Source organism: Thalassophryne amazonica, chromosome 1 (genome assembly GCF_902500255.1).
Source record: "Thalassophryne amazonica chromosome 1, fThaAma1.1, whole genome shotgun sequence".
Lineage (NCBI taxonomy): Eukaryota > Metazoa > Chordata > Actinopteri > Batrachoidiformes > Batrachoididae > Thalassophryne > Thalassophryne amazonica.
In genome coordinates this window covers 60,325,904-60,339,085 of record NC_047103.1, presented here as the reverse complement: position 1 = coordinate 60,339,085, position 13,182 = coordinate 60,325,904, and the positions used below count along the sequence as shown (strand labels likewise).

General features: G+C 37.1%; 1 protein-coding gene across 4 annotated transcripts; it reads right to left on the bottom strand.

Annotated features, from left to right (window-relative positions):
- Window positions 1–345: 345 nt before the first annotated feature.
- On the bottom strand, window positions 346–11,621 carry adcyap1a (adenylate cyclase activating polypeptide 1a). Of its 4 annotated transcripts, XM_034170904.1 has the most exons (7): window positions 11,382–11,620; window positions 11,071–11,175; window positions 10,363–10,500; window positions 9,759–9,863; window positions 8,058–8,192; window positions 5,589–5,709; window positions 346–668 (listed from the first exon to the last, which is right to left on the bottom strand). In XM_034170904.1, the coding sequence occupies exons 2-6, from the start codon at window positions 11,166–11,168 to the stop codon at window positions 5,592–5,594; spliced, it is 594 nt and encodes a 197-aa protein (XP_034026795.1). In that variant the 5' UTR covers window positions 11,169–11,175; window positions 11,382–11,620; the 3' UTR covers window positions 346–668; window positions 5,589–5,591. The 4 variants fall into 4 exon arrangements, with proteins under 4 accessions (XP_034026795.1, XP_034026801.1, XP_034026787.1 ...); XM_034170910.1 differs by lacking the exon at window positions 346–668 and having other exon boundaries at window positions 5,396–5,709; window positions 11,071–11,172; window positions 11,382–11,621; XM_034170896.1 differs by lacking the exon at window positions 346–668 and having other exon boundaries at window positions 5,396–5,709.
- Window positions 11,622–13,182: the final 1,561 nt, after the last annotated feature.

Genomic DNA, 13,182 nt, shown 5'->3' with positions numbered 1-13,182 from the left:
AGACATTATTTTACATCCACTGAATACGTTATATTTTGTTTCGTTGTCGATTTTGCTCATTTAGATCCTCTATGTGTATTTTTAAGGTTCATAAACTGATAGTTTCATCTTTATTCCATCTATGCCTTTGTGGTTTTCTTTCATTTTCAATCTTTTGAATATATTAAACTAAAAGACCTGCAGTGATACTGACTTCAAAGATTAGACAAAATTTTTTGTTGTTTACAAAAATTTATTCAGTCAAATCTTACAACACTTTTTTTTTAACATTTATAGATGACCATTTACAGATCACCATTTGAAGGAGTCATGCAGTAATCATTTTATACCTATACAAGTGGAATATATATCATTTAAATTTAGTAAGGCCATTGGCGCTTTTAATATGACACATATGTTTCATCATACCATAAGTGGGAAATTGTTCCTTCCTTTATTGTCACAAAAATCTAGCACTCTGAGAACAAAGTGACAAAGAAAGCAGTGCAAGAAAGACTGACATCTAAACTAGATGTGAAACACAAAAACAACAACAACAACAAAAGGGTGAAATGTGAACTGATGATGTGCAGCATTGTAGGGCCACTAAATTGCCATCTGTGATTCATGGTGATTTTAAAGTTGATGCAAGGCACCACAGCAGCAAACTGCTTCCTGCGTCACAAAGCCTGGAGGAGAATGCAAAATTAAAGACAGATTGATACAGTAAACAGGACTTCTGTTCAGCTCTCTGTTGTTGAACAATTAATGACCATTGTCACCTATATGAGTAAAAAAAAGTAGGATGCATGACTGCAATGAAATGCAGGAACTGTGAAGCAGTCTACAAACCCAGTGAACTGCTGTTACAAGGGATGGAAAAGTGGGATTATCATCAAAATGGTTTTCTTACAATGCATGTTACAGCCTTTTTCCAAAATGGGTGAAGTTAATTTTTTTCCCTCAAAATTCATCACACAGTACCCCATAATTACAATGTGATTTTTTTCTTTTTTAGATTTTTGCAAATGTATTAAAAATAAAAAACTAAGGAATCAAATGTACATAAGTATTCATAGCCTTTGAAGCTCAAAATTGAGCTCAGGTGCATCCTGTTTCCACTGATCATCCTTGAGATGTTTCTCCAGCTTAATTGGAGTGAACTTGGGATAAATTCAGTTGATTGGACAAGATTTGGAAAGGCACACTCCTGTCTACATATAAGGTCCCACAGTTGACAGTGCATGTCAGAGCACAAACCAAGCATGAAGTCAAAGGAATTGTCTGTAGACCTCTGAGACAGGACTGTCTCAAGGCACAAATCTGGGGAGGGGTACAGAAACATTTGTGCTGCTTTCAAGGTCCCAATGAGCACAGCGGCCTCCATCATCAATAAGTGGAAGAAGTTTGGACCCACCAGGACTCTTCCTAGAGCTGACTGCCCGTCTAAACTGAGCGATTGGGAAAAGGTCCTTAGTCAGGGAGGTGACCAAGAACCCGATGGTTGGTTTGTCAGAGCTCCAGCATTCCTCTGTGGAGAGAGGAGAACCTTCCAGAAGGACAACTATCTCTGCAGCAGTCCACCAATCAGGCCTGTATGGCAGGGTGGCCAGATGGAAGCCACTCCTTAGTAAAAGGCACATGGCAGCCTGCCTGGAGTTTGCCAAAAGGCACCTGAAGGATTCTCACACCATGAGAAATAAAATTCTCTGAACTGATCAGACAAAGATTGAACTCTTGGGCGTGAATGCCAGGTGTCATATTGGGAGGAGACCAGGCACCATCCCTACAGTGAAGCATGGTGGTGGCAGCATCATGCTGTGGGGATGTTTTTCAGTGGCAGGAACTGGAGACTAGTCAAGATTGAGGGAAAGATCAATGCAGCAAAGTACAGAGACATCCTGGATGAAAACCTGCTCCAGAGTGCTCTTGCCCTCAGAGTGGAGCAACAGTTCATCTTTCAGCAGGACAATGACCCGAAGCACACAGCCAAGATATCAATAGAGTAGCTTCAGGACAACTCTGTGAATGTCCTTGAGTGACCCAGCCAGAGCCCAGACCTGAATCCGATTGAAAATCTCTGGAGAGATCTGAAAATGGATGCACACCGACGCTCCTCATCCAACCTGATGGAGCTTGAGAGGTGCTGCAAAGAGGAATATGCAAAACTGCCCAAAGATAGGTGCGCCAAGTATCATATTCACAAAGACTTGAGGCTGTAATTTCTGTCAAAGGCACATCAACAAAGTATTGAGCAAAGGGTGTGAATACTTATGTACATGAGATTTCTAAGTTTTTTATTTTTCAATAAATTTGCAAAAATTAAAAAAAAACTTTTTTCATGTTGTCATTATGGGATTCTGTGAGTAGAAATTTGAGGGGAAAAAATTAATTTACTCCATTTTGGAATAAGGCTAACAAAATGAGCTTTTGTGAAGGAAGCACAAATTAATTTCGTGACATATCACGAAATGTGGGGGGACGTCTGTGGGGGTTATGGTTAGGGGATGGCGTAGGGGTAGGTTTAGAAATAGTAACTGTCACGAAAATGTGACTCCTTTCGTGACAGAGCGTAAAAAAATGTGAGACTGCATAATGTATCTCTTGCTGTATTTTCTTTTTCCAAAAAAAGTTTATCCATCTATTCTCCTGTAAGTAAGTCCCTTTGGCTGCTCCCTTGTTTTGCACTTGGGGTCGCCACAATAAATCCAAGGTGGATCTGCATGTTGAATTGGCACAAGTTTTACGCCAGATGCCCTTCCTGACGCAACTTCACATTACATGGAGAAATGTAGCAGGGGTGGGATTTGAACCCAGAACCTTCTGAACTGAAACCAAGCGCATTAACCACTTGGCCACCACCCATCTATTCTCCTGTAAGTGAAATTACTAAATTGTGTATCATGCCCCTCTCCACATGCAAAAACAAATATTGCAATTTCAATTGTCCAAATAAAGCTTTTGTTCAAATAAAATTTGACAAGTGATTGACAAAAAAATTTTTTCTATAGCAAAGTGACAGACGGTAAAGTACATAAAGAGAACTCTTCAATGAAGGACAAGGCTTAAAAAGAAAAAGCACATATTTTAGAAAAATATCAATGAGGAAAACACAACACCCAGGAATGACAGATACGCAGTAGACAGAAAGCAAGCAAAGCCATCTGCTTGGAGTTGCATGCGCCGATGTGGTGGCCCATGCAAGTACTTTAATCATGCAGTTTACTATAGTTTTACACTGATTCACATGACAGAAAAAGGAAGCACAATAAACCCAAAACGTTCAACACTTTACACTGTATCATGTGTCTCTCATAAAGGATAAATCGATGGAAAGTTACCATGTAACAAGTATCATAACAACCATCATTTATTGTTATTTATATATATATATATATATATATATATATATATATATATATATATATATATATATATATATATATATATATATATATATATATATATATATATATATACTTTTTAAAATGGTATAGAGCACTTAGCAAGTTGGTGATACTTGTTGTATGGACTTTGAGATATTGGAAACTTCAGCAGAACAAGAGGTTTTGATAGAAACACAAGATTGGCATTTCATAACTCAAAGATGTGAAATCAGTCTGTGAATATCAAAAAACAAAAAGACAAGAAAGAAAACAAAACTTAGAAGTACTCTGGTCCACATCTCAGTGTTGGCTAGCATTCCATCATAGTCTTTGGATAACTTTTTTTTTTAAGTTTCTAAATCCAAATGAGATAATATCTATTTCAACTCCCATATATAAAGAAAAGATCATTAGCACAAGTTCATCATTATACCCATAAACAGGATGCTAACACACCAATAAACAAAAGCATGTAAAATATTCTATAATAGTAGAATATCCTGGATGCACTTGACTATTGAAAATCTACTGGCATAATATGCTGGCCACCATGTTGAAGGTCAATAAAGACAAAGTAAATAAACATAAGAGCAGATTATGTAAGATGTAATGATAACTTTTTTCTTTCTTACCATAAAGAATTGTTAGCTTACTGTCATACATGGGTATGTTCTACAGTGGCTTGTTAGCTAAAGTTAGGGCCAGTTTTTAGGGCCAGTGTTTCACCCAGAAATATCAGAGAAGTGGGTTCCTTAAAACTGCTGAAAAGTGATATATATATATATATATATATATATATATATATATAGAGAGAGAGAGAGAGAGAGAGAGAGAGAGAGAGAGAGAGAGAGAGAGAGAGAGAGAGAGAGAGAGAGAGAGAGAGAATTTATCAGTGCAGGATCCTACACTAGCCTGCAATTGTATTTTGGTTTCAGTTTTGTTTAAAACCTGAATTCAACTCTGAGCTGCACCAGTGGGAATTAAACATTAGCTCATTTGCAGATCCTCCAACTCAGCCATAAATCAGCGTACTCACAGTACACAATTATTTACACAATTAAGTAGATTTAATATGAAAATTGCTAAAACTGTCATGATAAAACTGATATTATTGTCTGTACATGTCAGGAGAGCTAGCCTGTTAGCATGTATCGACAGAAAAGGGAAATTTAAAAAGTACATACAACTTTGAAATTGTCACACAGTGGTTGAGTATATCAATATATTGCACTCTTCAAATATTCTTGCTTTGGTTTTTTTTAAGCAAGAACAATACAGAATGCAAACATGGTATGTGTGACTACTGAGAGTTCAATGAACTCCTCATATTTCTGAGCAAATCAAGATGGCAAAAGCTGACATTCTAACAAGTCTCAAGCTTTACGTATAGGTTTGGTTGGTATCAAAAATGCATGTTAAATGTGTTAAATGCATTGTGAATAAACTAATAACGTGAAAATATAGCTATCTTAGCAGGGATACCATTCATTAAAGAAACAAAAAGGAGTCAGCTCTGTTGGCAAAGTATGTGCTATACCCTATGATGCTTTAAATGGTTTGCCAGTCAAGGTTCTCCGGGCAGAAACAGCTTTTTGCATTGTTAGCATTTCCACTGCATTGTGAACTGCTTTTTCCACTGTGACTATTTGGAACACTTAGTTTTTATGTGTGTGTTTTGTCTAAATATGTTGTCAGGTAAAATTGATGCACATGTTGTAAGCTATATTTGCGCTTGCCATGTTTGCAAGATACTTTTTGACGCAATTATTTATTGTTGATTTGATGAAGGTATTTTTATCGTAGTTAGTATATTTCTGCATTCCCAAGTATTGTCTTAATTTGGAAGTGTTGTGGCCTCTGTTAGCCATCAATATCAATTCAATCAAATATCAACAGATTTTTAGACTGAACAACTACTACATCTAAGTTTTTGACAACCTACACTATTTATGCACTAGTCCTGCCAAAATAAAACCTTTGACCTACAACACGGCAGCCTTTAATTGAATCACAGAATTGAGACTTTTTTAAATTACCTATATAAGTGGTAATAATGATCAAATCTGTGAGACTCTGGTGGGACAGGAGCACAAGTGAGATGGAAGAAGACTCAGTTTGAGTGTTTGGAGCAAGATCACAAGGTTAAGAATTAAAGGTGAGAAAATAGGGAGGGACATGAGATGTCCCTCAGGACATGGCCTCAGCAAGAGGCCTGAAACTCACCAGTTATTTGGGAAAGACCTGTTTCAGCCAGTCTCCCAAAAAAGCCTCAAACTCATCCCCGTCCGGGAGGGCATCAAAGTCTATGTCTTGTAGGATTTGGTGCAAACCTATGTCTTCAAGGCTGTTGTGAATAAAGACAACTAAAGTCTTAATGTCACTTTACAAAAAGCAGCATTCAGTACATTGATTGTCTTTTAAACTCTTTATTTCTTTCACAATCAAGTATTCTCAAAATGTTTAAAAGACTATTGGAGCATATCAATGGGCAAACAACTGTCTCCCCTCAATAAATAGGTCTAAACATAAATACAACCCCTGGCAAAAATTATGGAATCACTGGCCTCGGAGGATGTTCATTCAGTTGTTTAATTTTGTAGAAAAAAAGCAGATCACAGACATGACACAAAACTAAAGTCATTTCAAATGGCAACTTTCTGGCTTTAAGAAACACTATAAGAAATGAAGAAAAAAAGATTGTGGCAGTCAGTAACGGTTACTTTTTTAGACCAAGCAGAGGAAAAAAATATGGAATCACTCAATTCTGAGGAAACAATTATGGAATCACCCTGTAAATTTTCATCCCCCAAATTAACACCTGCATCAAATCAGATCTGCTCATTGACATTGACCCTATGTGTCTTTTTGCAAGGAATGTTTTTGCAGTTTTTGCTCTATGGCAAGATGCATTATCATCTTGAAAAATGATTTCATCATCCCCAAACATCCTTTCAATTGTCCAAAATATCAACATAAACTTGTGCATTTATTGATGATGTAATGACAGCCATCTCCCCAGTGCCTTTACCTGACATGCAGCCCCATATCATCAATGACTGTGGAAATTTACATGTTCTCTTCAGGCAGTCATCTTTATAAATCTCATTGGAAAGGCACCAAACAAAAGTTCCAGCATCAATTATGGAATCACCCTGTAAATTTTCATCCCCAAAACTAACACCTGCATCATATCAGATCTGCTCGTTAGTCTGCATCTAAAAAGGAGTGAACACACCTTGGAGAGCTGTTGCACCAAGTGGACTGACATGAATCATGGCTCCAACACGAGAGATGTCAATTGAAACAAAGGAGAGGATTATCAAACTCTTAAAAGAGAGTAAATCATCACGCAATGTTGCAAAAGATGTTGGTTGTTCACAGTCAGCTGTGTCTAAACTCTAGACCAAATACAAACAACATGGGAAGGTTGTTAAAGGCAAACATACTGGTAGACCAAGGAAGACAAAGCATCAAGACAGAAAACTTAAAGCAATATGTCTCAAAAATCGGAAAATGTACAACAAAAGAAATGGAGGAACGAATGGGAGGAAACTGGAGTCAACGTCTGTGACCGAACTGTAAGAAACCGCCTAAAGGAAATGGGATTTACATACAGAAAAGCTAAACGAAAGGCATCATTAACACCTAAACAGAAAAAAACAAGGTTACAATGGGCTAAGGAAAAGCAATTGTGGACTGTGGATGACTGGATGAAAGTCATATTCAGTGATGAATCTCGAATCTGCATTGGGCAAGGTGATGATGCTGGAACTTTTGTTTGGTGCCTTTCCAATGAGATTTATAAAGATGACTGCCTGAAGAGAACATGTAAATTTCCACAGTCATTGATGATATGGGGCTGCATGTGAGGTAAAGGCACTGGGGAGATGGCTGTCATTACATCATCAATAAATGCACAAGTTTATGTTGATATTTTGGACAATTGAAAGGATGTTCGGGGATGATGAAATCATTTTTCAAGATGATAATGCATCTTGCCATAGAGCAAAAACTGCAAAAACATTCCTTGCAAAAAGACACATAGGGTCAATGTCATGGCATAGGGTCAATGTCAATGAGCAGATCTGATTTGATGCAGGTGTTAATTTGGGGGATGAAAATTTACAGGGTGATTCCATAATTTTTTCCTCAGAATTGAGTGATTCCATATTTTCTGCTTGGTCTAAAAAAGTAACCGTTACTGACTGCCACAATCTTTTTTTCTTGATTTCTTATAGTGTTTCTTAAAGCTAGAAAGTTGCCATTTGAAATGACTTTAGTTTTGTGTCATGTCTGTGATCTGCTTTTTTTCTACAAAATTAAACAACTGAATGAACATCCTCTGAGGCCGGTGATTCCATAATTTTTGCCAGGGGTTGTAAATACATACATAAATAGAGCCTATTTCTTCTGTTATCTATATAATCAACAAACATTAGTCCACAAAGTAGACAATGTGTCCTCAAGTGCTTAAGTACAAAATAAAAACAATATTATTATCAAAATATTCATTTTAATGGCTCACTTCATACATAAATACATTGTTTTAGAACATAAAAGTAATCCACTGATTGCTGATTGCTGATCTCATGTGGGGCTGTACACATTTAACCATTTGTTTGTTTAGAGGGGGAGGTAAGGTGCTACAAATATGCCAGTCGGCGTCCTTTGTTTCTATATCTCTGTCTGTACCTTTTCCCAAGGACTGCTGCCAGGTATTTCTTGACGGCCATTTGCTTTCGGTAGCGGCTGTAGCTGTCTGTGAAGATTCCGTCTGAGTGTCTCTTGGACAGAGAATCAGCGCTTTCGTCCAACGCTTTCCCTCCGCTGTGAGAGAAACAGGAGGCAGGTTTCACCGCCATCCCAAAAACACACTCTCATGACATGCAACCAGCTTTGATTCAGACAGTTTGTATCATTATTTTCATATCTTTTCATTGAAACAGCAGCATATAAAAATAATATGGAGCTTTATTCCAGGCAGTTTTTCCAAAGACAGTCATTACAAAATGTCTTCATTTCTGGGACATTAACTTCAAAACTAATGTGAAACATATCTTAGCTCTGTCCTATGTAACGGGCCGTCTCATAATCCTAGAGTAATTGCATCTTTGCTTTCCATCAGGAACCACAGGGAGCAAACCTATAAATTATTCATGTGGAACTAACTTTTGGCCCACACCATTTAATTATTCTCTCTATCTTCAGGAAACAGCAATAAGCTTGGGTAATGAAACTTCTGAAATCAATCCAATTTCAGTGTTTTGTTTGTAAAGATTTTTGCATTCATAGACATATATATTTTAATATGTTGTTTTTAAGGGAGAAAATACTGGCAGCTGTGGTTGCCAGAAAAACTGTTAAAAAAAAAGAAAAAAAATGTAAATACCTCACACAACAGTCTGTAAAATTGTACAGAAAAACATTGTTATTTACAATTATCTTCTTTAGTTTTTTACATTTTAAAGTAAATCTGACAGCATTTTCTTTTTTTTTTGGTGAATTAACACGATAATGCTACTTTTAAATATTTTATTTCTGTAAAGTTTACATGCAGTTGTCGCTTATTGTACGTTGAATCCCATTCAGTAAAAAAATTTTTCAGCTTCTCCCATTTTGCTGAGGGTTAACACAGGTGATGTAGTATGGGATCCACATGGTCATGGACTAGTCTAAAAATTTAATGAACTGCATATCATAATGCAGTGGCCCTTTAGTCTCTTTATTCAAATGGCAAAGCATTAATATACTGGTCAATTTAACTCATCTATTTTACCCTATAGTCTACTCAATTCTAATCAGGCATCATCATTATTTTCAAAACTCTTCATATCAATTTACTTTTGCTGTATTTATACATATATTTGTAAAATGGAATGCAGTTTCTTTCTGACAAAAAAAAATTATGTTCAGTTTTAACATCATCATATAACTTTAAAAATATTGTGTTGCCTTTCCTAATACAGTTATTCAGTCTTTAAACATGGCGTGAGATAGAGTTGATTAAACATAACACTTTTAACATTTTATGACTGTAAAATTAGCATGTGTGCTTGGTTCAGTGTTTTTCTTTAGTATACTGTAAATTAAACACTGCTAAATTGTTTTTTTCCACATTTTTAAGTTATGATCTCACAGAATTTCATTGTTAATTTCACTTTTTTTTTCTTTTTTTTTTTTTTTACAGTGTAAAAGCTGATTTAGAGGGTAAGGGGTGCCACGTTTGGCAACATGCTGAGAGGTTATGAGACAGACATACAGCATGTATAACAGTATGAATTATAAACATTTAAAGTGTCACTCAAAAGAAACAAAAAGGCACGTAGACAGACAGAAAACATTCAGTGGTGTAGCCCATGAAAGATGAGGTGATGACCAAAAAGATGTCCTTACCCTACACGTTTTGCCATCAGAGAATGTGCATATTTCCATGCTGATAATTGACCCAGCTTTTTCCTGTAGGCTTGATTAAACATGCCGTCTGCATGCCTTTCCATTCTGGGATGATAAACAGCCACAAAGTTTAAAAAATATATCTATTATCATACAGCCAACACAAGAAGCAACACTGAGAGGTAGCGCACACTGCAAAAATTAATTTGGTCAAGTCAATCAGTGTTGTTTATTTTTGTCTTGTTTCCTGAAGATTCCTGGAAAAAGTGAACTACTAGAAAAAAAATAGGCAGCAAAGGATGGATTTGCACTTTAAAATTGACCATTTCTCCACCATATTTGTGGAGCTGTTCAGTCCAATTGTCCATCATTTTGAATAATGGGAATTCCTTTAAAACAACTTGGTGAAGGCATGTGTTGAAATTAACAGCTTTTTATCCTCATTATTATTATTTTTGTCTTGGAAGGCTACCGAAAAAACTGTTTTTCTAATGATGCACTAAAAACAAAACGTATAACATGTATGGACAGAAACAGGACCACAGCAATGAAAATGCTCAATGTGTGGAGACAAATGTTTGTATAAAATGCTGATGATCGTCACCTTTTCTCTGCTGGGTAATACAACATGTAGTCTTCGTCGTCAGCTACAGAGGGAGGGCTTCCCCCATCCATTTGGACTCTGTCAAATTCCTGAGGCAATAATGATTTTCCATCCTCATCATAAACCTCACTGTCAAATCTGCAAATAAATAAATGAACAATTATGCTGACACATTTCACTTTTTCATCAGTTTTCCAACCTATAGCTCATGCATTTGCATATTTAGGGAAACTAAATAAAACTCAGATTGAAAGATGGTAGAAAACATGATAAACTTCATTAAATAAGTAACTGCAAGGACTACAAATGGCATCCCTCTTTTTCCTTCATTAGCTACCAAGAATGTAATATATTTATAGCTGTTGTAGATTAATGTCATTTTCCCCATCCAAACCAGTTTATATCTCTATAAATTATGGATTTGGGGAGGTTGATTGATAAAAATCTGTGAATCCAATTTGGAAACTGTTCTTCACTGCCCCAGCAGCCCAAATTACATTACCACCACTCCCTAGTGAATATTTCTCCACAATTATTCCCGTAAGAAGGTTTATGGATTAGCTGTCAGATGAAAAGCCGATTATAACCACAGATCTAATAACTGTGAAGCTGATATGTGATCTCCATTCTGTTTGTGCTGCAATTAAAATCAGTTCCTAGGCTCGTCATTGCATGTTTTGTATAAATTAAGAGTTATATTTCCCATACCTAAAATTAGGATAGTTGAGTCCCACGGGTGAGCAGTTGATGCTGTAATGCATTATGAGTCCATAGATGAGTAAAACTAAAGTCGCTTTACTGACCATTGTCCTGCTGCAAAAGAAAAGAAAAAAAAAACGCAATTAAGTACATATTTCAGTGTGATTATTCTCATGCATTGTCGCTATTTCTCTGTGATGTTCGATTGCTTTCACACCACCCCTTTGATCATCAGCTACAATGACTTTTCCCAAACGCTTCTCACTTTTACGCTGCGTAAAAACCCACCTCCAAAAAAAAAAGAAAGTGTCTCTGCTTACCAGTGGCGACACGCCGGCCGCGATCCGTTCAAGATCTCAACTGCGAGAGTGAGATAGGAACTCTATCTGAGTTTTTCTTTCTCACTGACAAAGCTTTTAATTCGATTCTCCTCTTCAGGCTCCGCGCGCTTCTTCCAAAATGTGAAGAACTCCACCAGCTCGGCTCTCGCTAATCTTTACCTGCACATTAGTCTGCAGAGAACTTTTCTGTGTACAACTCGCTGTCCTGTTGGTGTTTTATTCATGAATCCGAAAGGCATGGCTTTTTTTCTCCCCCCACTTGATACGTAGTGTGGGTGGGGAGGCGGCTGCGTCATCAACCCTGTCCCAATGGAGGAGCTCCTTTTCACGCGTCAAAGAGGCGCTCGAAGCCAGGAAAGAAGGAAAGTGGTGGAAAAGGAGGTGGGGGTCGTAGATTCGGACATTATAATCAATTATATAATGAATTAATGTCAACATGTTTGACGTCATACCGCAAATAGCGTCGCAAGTTCGGGCCTTAAAAGGCTCACCCGTGAAGGAGCTGTCCAGTGCTGACATTAGAAACACACTTTGTTCATTGAACTTCTGACAGTTGGTATTTTTTACCAGAAATGGTTGTTCTTATTATCACTGCATGCTTTTTGCTTTTTATGTCTTTCATCTTTTCCTTCTTGCTGAGGTCAGAGGCCAGGATTAGCCATAGACTGTTGTATATGCAGTTATACTTGATAGAACTGCTTGAAGCTCAAATGGGCAGGGGCGGATCTACTCTCAAGTCAGGCAGAGGGGCATACCCCCCACCCGGAAAATTATAAAAATCTATAGCCTTTTTCTTGCATTCTAAGGCAATCTGGGTAATTCACTACTGAATCCTTGGTCTACATAACAATGACTAAAGAGTCACCACCAAGGACGTATTACGTCCACCAAGGACGTAATAAAATCATCTGTTTATTTATTTATTTATTTATTTATCTGTCTTTTCACAAGATTACGTGAAAACTACTGCACGGATTCTCACCAAATTTGTACCACAGATACATATTAGACCATGGAAGACTTCATTAAATTTTGGAGGTAATCTGGATCCAGATTCTGGATCAAGTTTCACTTTATATAGGCTTTTTGAAGGATTACTGTTAGCAGGATTACATCAAAACTACTGCACGGATTCTCACCAAATTTGTACCACAGATACATATTAGGCCATGGAAGACTCCATTTCATTTTGGAGGTGATCTGGATCTGGATTCTGGATCAAGTTTCACTTTCTCTTGGCTTTTTGAAGGATTACGTCAAAACTACATCACAGATTCTCACCAAATTTGCAGCACAGATACATATTAAACCATAGAAGACTCCATTACGCTTTGGAGGTGATCCAGATTCGGATTCTGGATCAAGTTTCACTTTATATAGGCTTTAAAGGTTAAAACTACTGCTTTTAATATATAATTCTTAAACACTGAAAAACGTCTGAGGACATTGACTTAAGTCAAGTGCACTGAGCTGTGCACTGCAGTAACAAATTCTGCACTAACAAATGTAGAATCACCTAGATCCACCAGTGAATTGGGCAGTCACAAAGGTCATCATCTTGGCACTGTCTAACTATGCCGAACTTCCGGACAACCCATAAATGCATAAAGAGGTAACATATGACCCAGACTGGCATAACCTGAGCGGGACAAATGAAGTCTGAACAGGTGTCCATCAGAGTCACCAAAGAAGCTCAAGTTAACAGGTTACCCTGGTTCAATGTTTTATTCATGATTTTATTATGTCCACCAAATCATTGGTGTTTATTTATTCATCTGTC